Source organism: Cherax quadricarinatus, chromosome 14 (assembly GCF_038502225.1).
Source record: "Cherax quadricarinatus isolate ZL_2023a chromosome 14, ASM3850222v1, whole genome shotgun sequence".
Classification (NCBI taxonomy): Eukaryota; Metazoa; Arthropoda; class Malacostraca; order Decapoda; family Parastacidae; genus Cherax; species Cherax quadricarinatus.
The window spans coordinates 50,051,885-50,072,355 of record NC_091305.1 but is presented as its reverse complement, the minus strand read 5'-3'; the positions used below and the strand labels follow the sequence as shown (position 1 = coordinate 50,072,355).

The 20,471-nt window shown below is 40.5% G+C and overlaps 1 protein-coding gene across 12 annotated transcripts in view; it reads left to right on the top strand.

The window, feature by feature from the left end:
- LOC128698394 (adenylate cyclase type 1) overlaps positions 1 to 20,471 on the top strand; it is a 1,819,232-nt gene that overhangs the window by 1,264,202 nt on the left and 534,559 nt on the right. For all 12 annotated transcript variants that reach the window (XM_070085014.1, XM_070085006.1, XM_070085009.1 and 9 more), the window contains one exon: positions 19,955 to 20,141. In XM_070085014.1, the coding sequence (XP_069941115.1) occupies positions 19,955 to 20,141 (187 nt within the window). The remainder of the gene's footprint in view (positions 1 to 19,954; positions 20,142 to 20,471) is intronic.

The following is a 20,471-nucleotide window of genomic DNA, read 5'->3' as shown; positions in this document are numbered from 1 at the left end:
GAGGGCAACGAGTGATTTGCTCCCTTAAGATTTACTATACAAATAGTAGGAGTCTAAGAAATAAGATAGATGAGCTAAGATTACTTGCAAGTGTAGGTAATATAGATATTAATGGTATAACAGAGACCTGGTTCAATCTGAAAGATAGATGAATGCCTTCTGAATGCAACATACAGGGTTATAAACTATTCCACACTGATAGGGTCAACAGGAAGGGTGGTGGAGTGGTGATGTATGTCAGAGAAAATTTAAATTGTTGTCTTAGACATGATATAAGATTAGAAACATCGAACACAGAATCTGTTTGGCTACAGTTTCTCGAGGGTTGTGACAAATTAATTTTGGGTGTGATTTATAGGCCCCCAAACCTTGATAGGGAGTGCATTAAGCTGTTATGGGACGAAATTCATAAGGCATCTAGATATGAAAATGTTGTGATAATGGGAGATTTTAACTTTAGACAAATTGATTGGAACAATATGACAAGAAATCTTGAGTCTAGTGACTTTCTTGATACGGTTCAAGATTGCTTTTTAGAACAGGTTGTGACAGAAGCAACTAGAGGAAACAATCTGCTTGACTTGGTTCTTGCCAACAAAGAGTCACTAATTAATAATCTTGAGGTTAATGATGAGCTTGGGGAAAGTGACCACAAATCACTTAGTTTCTGTATATCATGGAATTACCCAGATAACTGCAATCAAATCTCTGTCCCAGATTTTCGCTTGGCCGACTTCATGGGACTGAAAAATTACCTGGGTGGGTTAAATTGGGATGTCCTGACTATAGGTCAGGTAGGTGATCTTGGTTGCCAATATGACGTTTTTCCAAGCATAGTTCTAGCTGCCCAGACAACTTTTGTTCCGAGTAGGGAAATTAGATCTAACAAAATTGATCCCAAATGGATGAACAATAGATTAAAACATCTCATTGGTCAAAAGAGAGGCATATATAGGCATATCAAAAGAGGGGATGGGCAGTTAAGAAATCAATATATTCAATTAAAGAGAGAAATAGAGAAAGGAATAAAAAAAGCAAAAAGAGATTATGAGGCTAAGGTTGCAAGGGATTCAAAGACTACCCCAAAAGGGTTCTTTCAGGTATACAGAAGTAAGATTAGGGACAAGATTGGCCCTCTTAAGAGTAACCCTGGTCAGATCACTGACAGTGATAGGGATATGTGATATACCTTTGATATACCTTTGAAAAATTTCGAGAGTATATCTACTCTCTCAGCCCGGCCATTGGCCAGGCTCATCTGGTGCTTACCTGGTCAACCAGGCTGTTGCTGCTGGAGGCCTGCTGCCCCACATATCCATCACAGCCTGGTTGATCTGGCACCTGATGAAGATACTTGTCTAGTTTCCTCTTGAAGGCTTCAACACTTGTTCCAGCAGTGTTTCTGATATCTTCTGGTAAGATGTTGAAAAGTCTGGGACCCCAGATGTTGATACAGTGTTCCCTTATTGTCCCCACTGCACCTCTGCTCCTCACTGGGTTTATTTTACACTTCCTCCCATATCTCTCACTCCAGTATGTTGTTATGGCAGTGAGCAGATTTGGGACCAAGCCCTTGAGTACCTTCCAGGTATATATTATCATGTACCTCTCTCTCCTCCACTCCAGTGGGTACAGGTTCAAGACTTGCAGGCGTTCCCAGTAGTTTAGGTGCTTTACTGGCTCAATGTGAGCCATAAACGATCTCTGTATTTGTTCCAGCTCCGATATTTCTCCTGCCCTGAACGGGGCCATCAGCACTCAGCAATATTCTAAGTGAGAGAGCACTAGCGATTTGAAGAGTGTCACCATCGGCATTGTTTTCCTTGTTTTGAAAGTTCTCAATACCCACCCAGTCATCTTCCTGGCTGTCGTGATCTTTGTCTTGTTATGGTCTTTAAAAGAAAGATCCGAATAAATGGTATAAAATACCGACACAATGGAAATATAAACACAAATGCAGTATAATGTGATCCTTTATTGACAACGTTTCACCCACACAGTGGGCTTTTTCAAGTCACACACGGATCTACCTGGGGTTGGAAGGTACGAGAGTATTTATAGTCATGTTCAGAATGTTGAGGTCAGGTGGAGAATGCTGCATCTGATGATCTACCGGGTGGGGTTATAGAGTCTTGGGTAGCTTGGCAGGGGTATTGGACAAGTTGTAGACCTTCTGCAGTGTTCTATGTTCTTATGTGGGATAGCGATGAAGAAGTTTCTTGGCGAGTGGTTCAGCTATGTTATAGAAGCCATTGTTCTGGTTGAAATTGTTGGTTATAGAGATAAGCGATGATTCCAGGATTCTTCTGTATTGAGTGTTGTCTTCTGTGGCTATAAGTCTTGAGTTTCTGTAGTTAATTAAATGGTTGTGTGAATTGCGATGTTGTACACAGGCATTCCTTGTATCGTCAGTCCTGCTTGCATATTGGTGTTCTGAAATGCGTGTTTGTAGGTCTCTTGATGTTTCGCCCACATATAATTTGTTGCAGTCATTACAAGGGATTATGTATACCCCTGCAGAGGATGGAGGCTTGTCCTGTCAACTACTGGTGATGTCCTTGATGGTCGTGGTTGTGGAGGTAGATACTTGGAATGATGTTTTGGCAAAGATGTTGGAAACATGTTTGGCAATGGAGTTGGTGGGGAGGACTATGTATCTCTTCTCGGCAGTGTCTTCTCTGGGTGTGTTGAAGATGTTTAATGCCCGCCGTCTGCAGTCTCTGATGAAGTGACGAGGATAGTGGAGTTTAGAAAATACTTGTTCAATTATAGTGCATTCTTCCTCAAGGAACTCATTGCTGCAGATTCTGAGTGCACGTAGGAAGAAGCCTATAATCACACCACGTTCGGTTTTGGTGTCGTGGTGAGAGTAGAAGTGGAGAAGATCATTTTGGTTGGTGGGTTTTCGATAGACTTTAAAACGAAGTTCGTGGTCAGCTTTGCAGAGCAGAATATCAAGGAAAGGAAGAGTGTTGTCGACTTCTTCTTCAAGTGTGAACTGGATTGAAGGCTCGACCTGGTTGAGCTTGTCTTGGAGAGCTTGAACGTTGAAGCGTTTAGTAGTTATGAGGAGAATGTCGTCAACATAACGGAGCCAGGTGACAGACGAAGGAATAATGGTGGAGAAACGTTCGGCTTCTAGATGTTCCATGTATAAGTTCGCCAGGACTGCACTGAGTGGCGAACCCATGGGTAGTCCAAAAGTCTGCTGAAAGAGGTGATTTTCGAAGGAGAAACATGTAAAGCCAACACATAGTTCAACAAGGTCGATGAAATCGCTGGCTGGAATGGGAAGATCAAGTGAATCGTCAATTTTCCTGCGCAAGAGATCGATGGCTTGTGTAGTAGGTACTTTGGTGAATAGGGAAGTCACGTCAAGGCTGGAAAGTTTCTTGTTCCTGATGTTGATGTTGCGAATGCGATTGAGAAGATCACCCGAGTGTTTGAGATGTGCTGGACTGATAGTGCCCAAGAGTTTAGAGAGGTGTTTGGCGAGAATTCCTGAGAGCTGGTGGGGAGCACTGCCTATTCCCGAGGATATGGGCCTCAGTGGGATACCAGGCTTGTGAGTCTTTGGCAGGCCGTACATTCTGGCAGGTCTGGGGTTGCTGGGCATGGTGTGCAGAAGTTTCTTCCCTTGTTCTGAGCCCCCCATTTACCAATTTCAACTATCCAGTACAGTGGTCAGAATTTAGCAATTTTGCCAATTTTACACAAATTTCAAAAGATGTCAATTTCCAATTAGGGTCCAGAATAAACAAGAAAGACATTCCTGGCACTAAAATGACATTTCCTCTGTTCATTACTCATGTCTCAAGGCCCCTCTTACATTCTTTTGCTTTCCACTTTGAATTTTTATTCTCACAAAAAATAAAAGATTTACTGTTATGCAGACTACTGCATTAGTGTAAAAAATGGTATAAATAATATTGGTGCACTTCCAAAAGAATATTAGACCCACCAGTTGACATGTATTGGAAGCTTGGCATGATTTGTTTACTTTTGAACTTTGGTAAAAATCGAACATTTCTGCTATTTTGAGCTCAATTTCAAGGTACTTTTCATTGTAAAATCAGTCAAAATCATCTCAATTTCTGTAATATGTCTTCCATTCTATAAAATGAGACCAAGAAAAATGAGACCAAGAAAACTAGAATACAACAATAAATACCATATGAAAATACTGTACAGTGCAAAGTCGCTGTTTTATTCCAAAAAACGGTCAAAGTTTTTTTCTCATTATGCACTGTGTGCTGCAGGATTTTTTTTGTACTGTGCACACTGACCACATAGACCCATTCTTTCATATGTAGGCCTACCAGCTTTCTCCCACTAGATTTGAGGGCGCTAGAATTTAGGCATACTAGTACTTCAAAAATCCTGGGTCGTAAGCCGTACTAGTACTGCCGAAACCCTCAAAAGGTTAATACCTAGAATTTCTACTATATCATTCATAGAATTCAGCACTTCTGTGCAACAGAAGGTATCCTTTACATAGATTCCTACTCCTCCCTGTGGCCTATTGATTCTATCACACATATGCATGTTGTAGTTTTCTATCTTCATCTCTCCGTCCAAAACATCCCTTGTATGTGTTTCTGTAAATGCTCTGAATATGGCATTCGATTCTGTCAGGACCCCACTGACATAACTAACTTTGTCATTTTTATTTGATTTCAAACCCTGTATATTCGCAAATATGAAGCAGGAATTACCAAGTGGGATGTTTTGTTTCACTTTGTGTTTCATTAGTACCACTGGTGGTGTACTGCCTGGTATGTCCCCTGGTGTACACGCCCCTGGTTTCTCCAGTACTGGCCTTGCGTTTGTTTGCTTATTTGGCCTTGACGGGCTGAAATTCCCAATACCTACTTCCTCTCAGTTTTTACCCAGGAAAATGCTAGCGATATTTCTGAAATAATAGATTATGTAGAACAGGACGATAATAAACTATGCACAATTGCGGTAACTAGTGACATGGTCCTCAGATAAATAGAGAAACTAAAACCTAACAAATCCCCAGGTCCTGATGAACTGTTTGCAAGGGTGTTAAAGGAATGTAAAGAGAAACTTAGCATACCTTTGGCTAATCTTTTTAACATATCACTACAAACTGGCATAGTGCCTGATAAGTGGAAAATGGCAAATGTAATACCTATTTACAAGGCAGGTGACAGGTCCTTGGCTTCAAACTATAGACAAATAAGCCTTACCTCCATAGTGGGAAAATTTATGGAATCAATAATTGCCGAAGCAATTCGTAGCCATCTTGATAGGCACAGATTGATTAATGAATCTCAACATGGTTTTACAAAGGGGCGTTCCTGTCTTACGAATTTACTAACATTTTTCACTAGGGTGTTTGAGGAGGTAGATCATGGTAATGCATATGATATTGTGTATATGGACTTCAGTAAGGCTTTCAATAGAGTTCCACATCAGAGGCTATTGAGGAAACTAAAGGCACACAGAATAGGAGAAATTTTTTCCTGGGTAGAGGCATGGCTGACAAATAGGCAGCAGAGAGTTTGCATAAATGGGGAGAAATCAGAATGTGGGCACATCACAAGCGGTGTTCCTCAGGGGTCAGTGTTGGGCCCATTGTTGTTCACAATTTACATAAACGATATAGATGAGGGAATAAATAGCGACATAAGCAAATTTGCTGATGACACTAAAATAGGTCATCCAATTCATTCTAATGAGGACACTAGAGCACTCCAGGATGATTTAAATAGACTGATGCAGTGGTTGGAGAAGTGGCAGATGCAATTTAATACAGACAAATGCAAAGTTCTAAATGTTGGACAGGAAAATAACCATGCCACATATAAACTAAACAATGTAGATCTTAATACAGCAGGGCCCCGCTTTACGGCGTTTCACTTTACGGCATTCTGCTAATACGGTCATTTCAAATTATGACCAAAACTCGCTGTACGGCTCCCACCACCTGACTTTCTAATACGGTCACCGCGCCCCACCTTGTTTGTTTACATTCTTTGTGAGCTCAGTAAGCACTAAGTCTCTCCATTTTGTCTGGAAACTCCAAAATTTCAAATGTTTTTAAAAGTTATTTCATATTTTATATATACTCTGATAATTATACTTATGTATACCTGTACTTAAATAAACTTACATACTGTGCTGGCATGCAGGTACACATTAAAATCAGTAAGAGTGTCTTATGTCTCCAGACGTCATATTAGTAATGATAATAATAATCATCGAGTCTCATTTAAATGTCGTATATTACGTTAAATACACATTTTCATTAATCCATCTATGATATTTTTTCAAAATTATATAATAAACACGATACATAACATAAAAAGATGATAAATACACCCCACAATAGAATAAATAAACATAAATATGAGATGTGGTAGCAGACAACTTGCACAAGTGACGCCATATTAGAAATGCTAATAATAATAATAATAATCACCGAGTCTCATTAAATGTTGTATATTGCGTTAATATACACATTTTCGTTAATCCATCCATGATATTTTTTTCAAAATTATATAATAAACACGATACATAACATAAAAAGATGATAAATACACCCTACAATAGAATAAATAAACATAAATATGAGATGTGGTAGCCAGATAACTTGTACAACTGATGCCAAGAATAACATTTTCTCTAATCTAACATAAGAGAAAATGTGTTACTGGGGGGTAACTGTAGAAAATTATTCCTTTCGTATGTATGTAAGTAAGTTTATTCAGGTATACACAAATACAGTTACATAGATTATCATACATAACAACATATGTGTAGAGAACCTAGGATAACCCAAAAAAGTCAGAGTGGCTTATTTCCATTGCCTTCACTCAGAGCATCATTTCTTCTCAAAATGATGTTACATGAGAATGGGAGTGTTCTTCTTTATTTATTCTACCATATCAATGTAGAGACAACCTGTACACAATGTAACTTGTACACAAACTAGACGTGTACACTTCGTTTACAAAACTTACCTTCGCTTGGTTTGTTTACATAACTCTGCGCCTGTCCTCATGCACTCATTCTTTCTCTCTCTCATTTATTCGTTTTATCTCATTTACTTACTCCTGACCCTACATTAAGACTGCAAATATTTTAAGGTAAGTAATGAGTGAACTGTATATACATTTTATCGTTCTGGGATGCTTAAATGTAATAGAATATTATGTGTAGGTGGGTTGGCCTGGTATGGTAGCCCGGCTGACTACCATACATACCACACTTGATTTTTTACAATAAATACTACTCATCTCACCCTATATTTTAAGGTAAGTAATGAGTGAACTGTATATACATTTTATCGCTCTGGGATGCTTAAATATCATAGAATTGTATGTGTGGGTGGGGTGGCCTGGTATGGTAGCCTGGTGACTACCATACATACCACACTTGATTTCTTACAATAAATACTACTTGTCTCACCCTAGATTAAGACTATAAATATTTTAAGGTAAGTAATGAGTGCACTATGTGTGTATTGTACTTTTTTATTGTTTTTTGATGCCTGGTTCTATTGCTAACTTAATATATGTTAGTGTAAACTTGTTATCTAGTGTTTGTATGCATTTGTAAGTGGAAAAAAAGGGTGTTCCACTTTACGGCGGTTTCCGCTTTATGGCGGTAGTCTGGAACCTAACCAGCCGTATAATTGGGGCCCTCCTGTACTACTGATTGTGAAAAGAATTTAGGAGTTCTGGTTAGCAGTAATCTAAAACCAAGACAACAGTGCATTAGTGTTTGCAGTAAAGCTAACAGAATTCTTGGCTTCATATCTAGAAGTATAAATAATAGAAGTCCTCAGGTTGTTCTCCAACTCTATATATCCTTGGTTAGGCCTCATTTAGACTATGCTGCTCATTTCTGGTCACCGTATTACAGTATGGATACAAAAGCTCTGGAAAACGTACAGAGGAGGATGACAAAGATGATCCCATGTTCCAGAAATCTTCCCTATGAGGATAGACTGAGGGACCTGAATCTGCACTCTCTTGAGAGGCGTAGAATTAGGGGGGATATGATCGAGGTACATAAATGGAAAACAGGAATAAATAAGGGGGATGTAAATAGCATGCTGTAAATTTCCAGCCAAGACAGGACTCGCAGCAATGGTTTAAAGTTGGAAAAATTCAAATTCATGAAGGATATAGGAAAGCACTGGTTTGGTAATAGAGTTGTGGATGAGTGGAACAAACTCCCGAGTACAGTTATTGAGGCTAAAACGTTGTGTAGTTTTAAAAATAGGTTAGATAAATACCTGAGTGGGTGTGGGTGGGTGTGAGATGGACCTGACTAGCTTGTGCTGCTGGGTCTGGTGCCGTGCTCCTTCCTTGAGTGGAGGTGACCAGACTGGGTGGGTCATTGGGCTAATCCAGTGGGGGGGACATGGACCTGCTCTGCATGGGTCAGTAGGCGTGTTGCAGTGTTCCTTCTTTCTTATGTTCTTATGACACTATCTCCTGATAGTTGATCCATACCAACAACAAAGTCTCCACATCTTCCAGTATTTGAGATCTCTGTTTTGTAATCATATTTGCATTTTTCACAACAACAGCTTCCTTGATTTCCTTTCTCTTGGTCATGATAGAAGCAATGGTTGTATGGGGTTTGTTATACAACCTGGCCAGCTCTGCAGCACGTACTCCATTTTCATATTTTGCAATGATGTCTTTTTTGAATTCTATAGTGTTTCTCACCATCTTTACCAAAGGACCGGCACTAGAAGCTTTCTTTGGGCCCATGGTGGCTTATTTACTGTTGCAAGCACTGAAAACAATGGAATAATACAAAATATATTGTATGAACACATGGGATCATCCTCACCGGCTGATAAACAATGGCACACTGGCTGTAAATTTTGTCGTACCACTCAGGCCTTGCGGATGCATTACCTGGAGTTTACCTGGAGAGAGTTCCGGGGGTCAACGCCCCCGCAGCCCGGTCTGTGACCAGGCCTCCTGGTGGATCAGAGCCTGATCAACCAGGCTGTTGCTGCTGGCTGCACGCAAACCAACGTATGAGCCACAGCCCGGCTGATCAGGAACTGACTTTAGGTGCTTGTCCAGTGCCATCTTGAAGACTGCCAGGGGTCTGTTGGTAATCCCCCTTATGTGTGCTGGGAGGCAGTTGAACAGTCTCGGGCCCCTGACACTTATTGTATGGTCTCTTAACGTGCTAGTGACACCCCTGCTTTTCATTGGGGGGATGGTGCATCGTCTGCCAAGTCTTTTGCTTTCGTAGTGAGTGATTTTCGTGTGCATGTTCGGTACTAGTCCCTCTAGGATTTTCCAGGTGTATATAATCATGTATCTCTCCCTCCTGCGTTCCAGGGAATACAGGTTTAGGAACCTCAAGCGCTCCCAGTAATTGAGGTGTTTTATCTCCGTTATGCGCGCCGTGAAAGTTCTCTGTACATTTTCTAGGTCGGCAATTTCACCTGCCTTGAAAGGTGCTGTTAGTGTGCAGCAATATTCCAGCCTAGATAGAACAAGTGACCTGAAGAGTGTCATCATGGGCTTGGCCTCCCTAGTTTTGAAGGTTCTCATTATCCATCCTGTCATTTTTCTAGCAGATGCGATTGATACAATGTTATGGTCCTTGAAGGTGAGATCCTCTGACATGATCACTCCCAGGTCTTTGACGTTGGTGTTTCGCTCTATTTTGTGGCCAGAATTTGTTTTGTACTCTGATGAAGATTTAATTTCCTCATGTTTACCGTATCTGAGTAATTGAAATTTCTCATCGTTGAACTTCATATTGTTTTCTGCAGCCCACTGAAAGATTTGGTTGATGTCCGCCTGGAGCCTTGCAGTGTCTGCAATGGAAGACACTGTCATGCAGATTCGGGTGTCATCTGCAAAGGAAGACACGGTGCTGTGGCTGACATCCTTGTCTATGTCGGATATGAGGATGAGGAACAAGATGGGAGCGAGTACTGTGCCTTGTGGAACAGAGCTTTTCACCGTAGCTGCCTCGGACTTTACTCTGTTGACGACTACTCTCTGTGTTCTGTTACTGAGGAAATTATAGATCCATCGACCGACTTTTCCTGTTATTCCTTTAGCACGCATTTTGTGCGCTATTACGCCATGGTCACACTTGTCGAAGGCTTTTGCAAAGTCTGTATATATTACATCTGCATTCTTTTTGTCTTCTAGTGCATTTAGGACCTTGTCATAGTGATCCAATAGTTGAGACAGACAGGAGCGACCTGTTCTAAACCCATGTTGCCCTGGGTTGTGTAACTGATGGGTTTCTAGATGGGTGGTGATCTTGCTTCTTAGGACCCTTTCAAAGATTTTTATGATATGGGATGTTAGTGCTATTGGTCTGTAGTTCTTTGCTGTTGCTTTACTGCCCCCTTTGTGGAGTGGGGCTATGTCTGTTGTTTTTAGTAACTGTGGGACGACCCCCGTGTCCATGCTCCCTCTCCATAGGATGGAAAAGGCTCATGATAGGGGCTTCTTGCAGTTCTTGATGAACACAGAGTTCCATGAGTCTGGCCCTGGGGCAGAGTGCATGGGCATGTCATTTATCGCCTGTTCGAAGTCATTTGGCGTCAGGATAACATCGGATAGGCTTGTGTTAATCAAATTTTGTGGCTCTCTCATAAAAAATTCATTTTGATCTTCGACTCTCAGTCTGGTTAGCGGCTTGCTAAAAACTGAGTCATACTGGGACTTGAGTAGCTCACTCATTTCCTTGCTGTCATCTGTGTAGGACCCATCTTGTTTAAGTAGGGGCCCAATACTGGACGTTGTTCTCGATTTTGATTTGGCATAGGAGAAGAAATACTTTGGGTTTCTTTCGATTTCATTTATGGCTTTTAGTTCTTCCCGCGATTCCTGACTCCTAAAGGATTCTTTTAGCTTAAGTTCCATGCTTGCTATTTCTCTGACCAGTGTCTCCCTACGCATTTCAGATATATTGACCTCTTTTAGCCGCTCTGTTATTCTTTTCCGTCGCCTGTAAAGGGAGCGCCTGTCTCTTTCTATTTTACATCTACTCCTCCTTTTTCTTAGAGGAATAAGCCTTGTGCAAACATCGAGTGCCACCGAGTTAATCTGTTCTAGGCATAAGTTGGGGTCTGTGTTGCTTAGTATATCTTCCCAGCTTATATCGGTTAGGAATTGGTTTACTTGGTCCCACTTTATGTTTTTGTTATTGAAGTTGAATTTGGTGAATGCTCCCTCGTGACTAGTCTCATTATGTCGGTCTGGGGCTCCACGCATACATGTCTGAACCTCAATTATGTTGTGATCTGAGTATATTGTTTTTGATATGGTGACATTTCTTATCAGATCATCATTGTTAGTGAAGATGAGGTCTAGTGTATTCTCCAGTCTAGTAGGCTCTATTATTTGCTTGTTTAAATTGAATTTTGTGCAGAGATTTAAAAGCTCGTGTGAGTGTGAGTTTTCATCAGAGCTGCCTCCTGGTGTTATTACTGCAACAATATTTGCTATATTCCTCCAGTAGGTAGTAGGTTGGTAGACAGCAACCACCCAGGGAAGTACTACCGTCCTGCCAGATGACTGTGAAACAAAAACCTGTAACTGTTTTGCATGATGGTAGGATTGCTGGTTTTCTTTTTCTGTCTCATAAACACGCTAGATAACAGGGATATCTTGCTACTCCTACTTACACTTTGGTCACATTTCACAGACACGCACATGCATATATATATATACATACATCTAGGTTTTTCTCCTTATTCTAAATAGCTCTTGTTCTTTTTTATTTCTTCTATTGTCCATGGGGAAGTGGAAAAGAATCTTTCCTCCGTAAGCCATGCGTGTCATATGAGGCGACTAAAATGCCGGGAGCAATGGGCTAGTAACCCCTTCTCCTGTATACATTTACTAAAAAAGAGAAGAAGAAAAACTTTATAAAACTGGGTTGTTTAAATGTGCGTGGATGTAGTGCGGATGACAAGAAACAGATGATTGCTGATGTTATGAATGAAAAGAAGTTGGATGTCCTGGCTCTAAGCGAAACAAAGCTGAAGGGGGTAGGAGAGTTTCAGTGGGGGGAAATAAATGGGATTAAATCTGGAGTATCTGAGAGAGTTAGAGCAAAGGAAGGGGTAGCAGTAATGTTAGATGATCAGTTATGGAAGGAGAAAAGAGAATATGAATGTGTAAATTCGAGAATTATGTGGATTAAAGTAAAGGTTGGATGCGAGAAGTGGGTCATAATAAGCGTGTATGCACCTGGAGAAGAGAGGAATGCAGAGGAGAGAGAGAGATTTTGGGAGATGTTAAGTGAATGTATAGGAGCCTTTGAACCAAGTGAGAGAGTAATTGTGGTAGGGGACCTGAATGCTAAAGTAGGAGAAACTTTTAGAGAGGGTGTGGTAGGTAAGTTTGGGGTGCCAGGTGTAAATGATAATGGGAGCCCTTTGATTGAACTTTGTATAGAAAGGGGTTTAGTTATAGGTAATACATATTTTAAGAAAAAGAGGATAAATAAGTATACACGATATGATGTAGGGCGAAATGACAGTAGTTTGTTGGATTATGTATTAGTAGATAAAAGACTGTTGAGTAGACTTCAGGATGTACATGTTTATCGAGGGGCCACAGATATATCAGATCACTTTCTAGTTGTAGCTACACTGAGAGTAAAAGGTAGATGGGATACAAGGAGAATAGAAGCATCAGGGAAGAGAGAGGTGAAGGTTTATAAACTAAAAGAGGAGGCAGTTAGGGTAAGATATAAACAGCTATTGGAGGATAGATGGGCTAATGAGAGCATAGGCAATGGGGTCGAAGAGGAATGGGGTAGGTTTAAAAATGTAGTGTTAGAGTGTTCAGCAGAAGTTTGTGGTTACAGGAAAGTGGGTGCAGGAGGGAAGAGGAGCGATTGGTGGAATGATGATGTAAAGAGAGTAGTAAGGGAGAAAAAGTTAGCATATGAGAAGTTTCTACAAAGTAGAAGTGATGCAAGGAGGGAAGAGTATATGGAGAAAAAGAGAGAGGTTAAGAGAGTGGTGAAGCAATGTAAAAAGAGAGCAAATGAGAGAGTGGGTGAGCTGTTATCAACAAATTTTGTTGAAAATAAGAAAAAGTTTTGGAGTGAGATTAACAAGTTAAGGAAGCCTAGAGAACAAATGGATTTGTCAGTTAAAAATAGGAGAGGAGAGTTATTAAATGGAGAGTTAGAGGTATTGGGAAGATGGAGGGAATATTTTGAGGAATTGTTAAATGTTGATGAAGATAGGGAAGCTGTGATTTCGTGTATAGGGCAAGGAGGAATAACATCTTGTAGGAGTGAGGAAGAGCCAGTTGTGAGTGTGGGGGAAGTTCGTGAGGCAGTAGGTAAAATGAAAGGGGGTAAGGCAGCCGGGATTGATGGGATAAAGATAGAAATGTTAAAAGCAGGTGGGGATATAGTTTTGGAGTGGTTGGTGCAATTATTTAATAAATGTATGGAAGAGGGTAAGGTACCTAGGGATTGGCAGAGAGCATGCATAGTTCCTTTGTATAAAGGCAAAGGGGATAAAAGAGAGTGCAAAAATTATAGGGGGATAAGTCTGTTGAGTGTACCTGGTAAAGTGTATGGTAGAGTTATAATTGAAAGAATTAAGAGTAAGACGGAGAATAGGATAGCAGATGAACAAGGAGGCTTTAGGAAAGGTAGGGGGTGTGTGGACCAGGTGTTTACAGTGAAACATATAAGTGAACAGTATTTAGATAAGGCTAAAGAGGTCTTTGTGGCATTTATGGATTTGGAAAAGGCGTATGACAGGGTGGATAGGGGGGCAATGTGGCAGATGTTGCAAGTGTATGGTGTAGGAGGTAGGTTACTGAAAGCAGTGAAGAGTTTTTACGAGGATAGTGAGGCTCAAGTTAGAGTATGTAGAAAAGAGGGAAATTTTTTCCCAGTAAAAGTAGGCCTTAGACAAGGATGTGTGATGTCACCGTGGTTGTTTAATATATTTATAGATGGGGTTGTAAGAGAAGTAAATGCGAGGGTCTTGGCAAGAGGCGTGGAGTTAAAAGATAAAGAATCACACACAGGGTGGGAGTTGTCACAGCTGCTCTTTGCTGATGACACTGTGCTCTTGGGAGATTCTGAAGAGAAGTTGCAGAGATTGGTGGATGAATTTGGTAGGGTGTGCAAAAGAAGAAAATTAAAGGTGAATACAGGAAAGAGTAAGGTTATGAGGATAACAAAAAGATTAGGTGATGAAAGATTGAATATCAGATTGGAGGGAGAGAGTATGGAGGAGGTGAACGTATTCAGATATTTGGGAGTGGACGTGTCAGCGGATGGGTCTATGAAAGATGAGGTGAATCATAGAATTGATGAGGGAAAAAGAGTGAGTGGTGCACTTAGGAGTCTGTGGAGACAGAGAACTTTGTCCTTGGAGGCAAAGAGGGGAATGTATGAGAGTATAGTTTTACCAACGCTCTTATATGGGTGTGAAGCATGGGTGATGAATGTTGCAGCGAGGAGAAGGCTGGAGGCAGTGGAGATGTCATGTCTGAGGGCAATGTGTGGTGTGAATATAATGCAGAGAATTCGTAGTTTGGAAGTTAGGAGGAGGTGCGGGATTACCAAAACTGTTGTCCAGAGGGCTGAGGAAGGGTTGTTGAGGTGGTTCGGACATGTAGAGAGAATGGAGCGAAACAGAATAACTTCAAGAGTGTATCAGTCTGTAGTGGAAGGAAGGCGGGGTAGGGGTCGGCCTAGGAAGGGTTGGAGGGAGGGGGTAAAGGAGGTTTTGTGTGCGAGGGGCTTGGACTTCCAGCAGGCATGCGTGAGCGTGTTTGATAGGAGTGAATGGAGACAAATGGTTTTTAATACTTGACGTGCTGTTGGAGTGTGAGCAAAGTAACATTTATGAAGGGATTCAGGGAAACCGGCAGGCCGGACTTGAGTCCTGGAGATGGGAAGTACAGTGCCTGCACTCTGAAGGAGGGGTGTTAATGTTGCAGTTTAAAAACTGTAGTGTAAAGCACCCTTCTGGCAAGACAGTGATGGAGTGAATGATGGTGAAAGTTTTTCTTTTTCGGGCCACCCTGCCTTGGTGGGAATCGGCCAGTGTGATAATAAAAAAAATAATAATCCTCCATTTTAGGTGCCTTAAGTTGAAATCCCCCAGGAGCAAGATGTTGGGTGCAGGAGCTGGAAGATTTTCCAGACAGTGGTCAATTTTTAACAGCTGTTCCTGGAATTGCTGGGATGTTGCATCCGGAGGCTTGTAGACTACCACAATGACTAGGTTTTGGTTCTCGACCTTTACTGCTAAAACTTCCACTACATCATTTGAGGCATTAAGCAGTTCTGTGCAAACAAGTGACTCTGCAATGTACAGGCCAACCCCCCCCCCTTTTGCCTGTTCACTCTGTCACATCTGTATAGGTTGTAACCTGGGATCCATATTTTGTTGTCATTCAGGATGAATGACTAATATCAAGTTCAGTGATGATCACCGAGCCAATATTTTGATGAAAAAAGTTACTTATTCCAAATATTGCAAATTCCGATGATGACGTAATCCGGGGGGTCCATTGTAAAGCACTAATAAAGTGGATAAATGAACATTTAACATCACGCTTACCTTTATTGAAGACTCTTGTTAGTGTATGGCAGACAGGTAGGAGGTGAGAGGGAGGTGAGTTCATTATGCTTCAATATGATGCTAATATCATCTCTACAGCTTATTTATTTATCACAATTCGTCTAATATGACATAATAAACAATATTACTAACATAGAAACATGATACTTGTATATACTCTAGAATTAATAAAATATGTCATTCCTTATGTCACGAGTGGTAATGGTGTTGTTGTTGTTGGGTTTATAAGGGCCACTCAGAGAAGCCGTACATATTAGTGGTGGTGGAGGCTGCAGCAGAAGCCACCACCACTATTCACACAAATAATATACATAACTTATAAATAAGAGATATTTGCACTTTAATTTATAAATAAGAAATATTTACACTTTATAAATAAGAAATATTTACACTTACCTTGGAGAAGATGTTAGTTTAATTAGTTTGATGGAGGAGATGCTGGCAGAGGTTTAGGGTGGCGGAAGATAGCAGGGCAGCTTATGTTCAGTGGCCTTATACACCTCCAACAACATTGGAGTTACTTTTATGTCATTTTTCTATTGCTTAATCACTTGACTTACTTGCTACACTGTTAATGATACACTTTATCGCTGGCTGGCGCTATAGCCTTTATTGATACCTGCTGCTTTAGTATTGTACATATCGTAGAATCACTGAAGAAGGCACATTCTCCCCTCTCTCTTCCTTCTCAACTTTGGTACTTTGCTACAAGTTTTTCCTTGAATTCTATTGTGTGTCTTTCCTTCTTTACCAAAGGGCTGGCACTATGAGATTTCTTTGGGCCCATGGTGGCTTATTTAGCAGTTGCAAGCACAAAAAATGATGGATTATTATGAAATGTATCGTATGAACCTGTGGGGTGATGGTCACTCACCCACAAATCATGCCACACTGACTCTCTGAATGTTGTGTGGGAGCCTTTGTGTACACCCAGCTGCTCCTGGCTGCACAGATGCATTCCATATGATGGATGAATCACAAGGCCAATCATGAACTGTGAGGCTATATTTTGACGAAAAAAGTTGCTGAAAGTCGGATTTCACGAAGGTCCCAGCCGCCAAAATGCGGGGATCCACTGTACCATGTTTCTATGTTGTTTATATTGTTTATTTTGTCATATTAGATAAATTATGATAGATAAATAAGCCATAGAGTTGATATTAGTGTAATATTGAATAATATTCTGTCACCTGAATAATACTGAATAATATTCTGTCGAGATCCGCATGCAGCTGCCTTGCCTTTTCACAAATGATCGTCTCTGAAACACTATCTCCCTCTAACTGTTTTTCCCCGATCCACAACAACAACAACAACTCCACATCCTCATTTGTTTGCGATCTTACTTCCTTCTTAAATTCCATCGTGTTTCTCACTTTCTTTACCAAAGGAGCTTTACTAGGAACTTTCTTTGGGCCCATGGTGACTTATTTCACAGGTGCCCTTAATAAAAAAACACCAAAAACAATGGATTTTAACCCTCTCAGGGTTGGCAGGCCCTCTCCCAAATCTGTTCTCAGGGTCAGAAAATATTCGAAAGAAAAAAAAATATTTTTTTTCTTATGAAAAGATAGTTTCTTTTTCTAAACATTATAGGCTAAAAAAATTTTTTGCCGTCAATACTTACCAAGATATGGAGGCGTGAAGTTAACAGAAAATGATTGGCATATGGCAACATCACCGACTGCCGGTCACCCGGTAATCATTTATTTATTTTTTTTTTTTTTGTACTTTTTTCTATTATTTTCTTCTTTTCTTTTCAAGTAATTTTTATGGCCTGTGAGACCAATATGAGCACTATTTTGTAAGTTTTTTCTCTTTCTGTACTATGCAATACCTGCACAAACACTGTTGTCACTATATTATTTAAAAAACTTGTTTACACAAATGAACAATATAAAGTGTTGTTTATTACTATTTTTATTTATTTTATATACACATATACAGTCACAGGACATGTTTCTAGAAGTTCTGCAGCCTGTGCAAGTCTTTGAAACATGGTGTCATGTACAATGGTGTTTTACACTACTCACACATAAAACGAGTGTGTCTGCGTTGTTGTGGGCGTTTTTTCTTATGTGCACAGACGTAACACCTCTTCTGAGCCTTTTTCTTGAAAGCAGTAGCAGGCAGTTTTGTTAGGAAGTGATCACCATGCTTCAGACGAGAAGGTAGTTGTTGATAATTTCATGGGCGGTTTTCTATTGCAGGTGTTGTTCCTTGGTACCTGATTATTATTTGTCTAATGACAGACAAACAAAATTTGCCATATGGTGGTTTGTTTCTGGTCCTCATCTTATACATATTATAAGCATTGAGCATAGAAATGTCTGGAATATGGAAAAAGAGTTTTATGTACCACTTATAACTCTTGCAAACACAATCAGCAAACCCAATCTGCATGTCACATTTGTCCACTGAACGCATATTGAGGGTTGCAATCAGGCGGTCTGTTGACCAGTATGATTTCACACTGTGCTTATACACATGTGGCATAAGCATTATTGTGACAAAGAAAAGATACATCTCAGCCACAGTTGTCTCCTTCCACTGGTGTAGGCGTGAGTTTGGTGAAAGTATTGTGTTTGCCATGGTGTACTCGAAGTATCTGTTGCTTTCCCTTACAGTAATTTCCATCAGGGGTTCGTCAAAGAATAACTCGAAACATTCCAGTTCAGTGGCATTGTTCCCAAATGTACAAGATGGCTGTATTCCACTTTGGCTTTCATCAAACTGATGGGGATTTGGAACAAAACTGGCAGCTTCCTGCCAATCCCAGGTGTGGTCTGCTGGTGGGTACTGGATATTGACAGGTGATTGTGGTTGTGGAGGTTGTGGTTGTGGAGGTTGTGGTTGTGGAGGGTGGTGTGGTGGGTGGGTAAGGGATGGTGGCCTTTGTTGTAGATCAACTGAGGCAGCGGCGTGGGTGGCAGCGTGGACCACTGTTTGTGCCTCACGGCTGGCACCACCACTACCACCACCAGATGCATGCACATTTTCCATCCCAATTGCAACACTATCATCTTCATTTTCACTATCTGTTCCTGTTGTACAGCCATGGGATGTACTCCAAGATATACTCCTTCCCCTTGGAATAGCATATGGCACACTACCAGAGTGCATATACTGTTGTATATGCTGATGCTTCACTGGAGAATATTTCACTTCACTATTGCTACTGGAACTGTTTTCAAGAGCTTGTAGTTCATATTCACTATCACTATCATCACCAGTGCTCACATCTGAGTCCTGGATATGGGAAAATAAGAGTTTCCTCTCTTGTTCTGGTACAACTGAATGTGAACAAGATGGCCCAACACCAGAAGTGGAAGGTTGAGGATCGTCTGGGTTTTCCTCACTATTACCGATATTATGGTCATTAGTTTTGGTCACAACCTTATCAAAACCTTGAAACTCATCTTCACTGGCACTTCCATCTCTATTAGAACTGTCACTGGGGGACAAAAGTGTCCCAATTCGCCGAGGCATGGTGAGCAAGGTGTACTAAAATGGCATTCCTACAATGCGCCAATGGGTCCCAGAATTTTTTCCTACCACACAGACCCATTCTCTCACATCTAGGCCTACCAGCTGTTTCCCGCTTAATTTGAAGCCATTAGAATTTATGGGTACTGGTATGGCACCAACCCTGGCATGCAAGCCATACTAGTATGGCACGAACCCTGAAAGGGTTAAGGAAATGCTTGGATGAATGTGCGGAGTATATGCTCACTCGCCGACACACAAAGAGAGACTGACTCCCCTACACACGGCGTCCTGGTGGGTCGCATCTAATACGGCCGATATACGAGGCAGCGATTGAAATACGGAGCAAAATTTCCGTGGAAAAGATGGCCTAAATATGAATCAGCCGATAAAGGCAGCAGCCAATAAACAAGGTTCCACTGTGTTAGTATTCAGTTTTTTTTGTTTTTTTTGTTACAGATGAAACCAAAAGTTTCATCTAATTTTTATTGTTTTGTCAGTTTAAACTTTTTTGTCCATCCTTGTAACATTACTTCTTTCTTCATTATACCAGTTAATGAATATTTAAAATACACTCAGTCACTTGTCTACATTTTCTGGCCACAACATTAATTCTGTTTCAATATTGTTATTTTATACTTAACTTTCTCTGCTTTTTTAAGCTTCTTTCTACCTTCATTAATTTAAATATCACTTTTGTTCTAATTTGCTGTAGAAGATAATGTGTTCTATTGAAATAATTTAATATGTTTAATAGCATTCATTTTTGTAATTGAGAAAACGTCTGGTTTAGCTTTCACTGCTAAACTATTGCATCTAAGAATATCATCTCCTTTTAACTAGAATTTCTTTCAAAAATTTTCCTAGGTAACAGAAGAGGTATACCAGGTTCTTAAGAATCGACCCTATCATTTTCAATGCCGAGGAAAAGTCAAAGTTAAAGGCAAGGGAGAAATGACCACGTACTTCTTAATTGATCGTAAAGAACCCCCTACGATGAAGGCGGAGGATGGGTCGCGGCCGCCTAAGGTACCTCCGCATCTCCAGAGCTATGGTGAGTCTAATAATACAGAGTTTGGCAGGACACAGGTAGTTAGTTAAAACACTATTGTAGAGCTTTCATACTGAATACCAAAAATTTAAGGAAAAAATGGTAAGGTTTTTCTGAAGGTATAAACAGGTACTGAAACAGATTTTATGCTTATTGATAACGAAAACTAAATTAGGCAAGGTGAGCCAAGGGTTTAGGAAAGTGAAAACATAATGCAATGTTCCTAATGTTTTGGGTAACATCAATAATGATGCATGCATTCATCTATGATACAAGGTAATCCAACTTCTCATAGACTGCTAATATAACACAGTCATGGTTTCACTTTTTGTC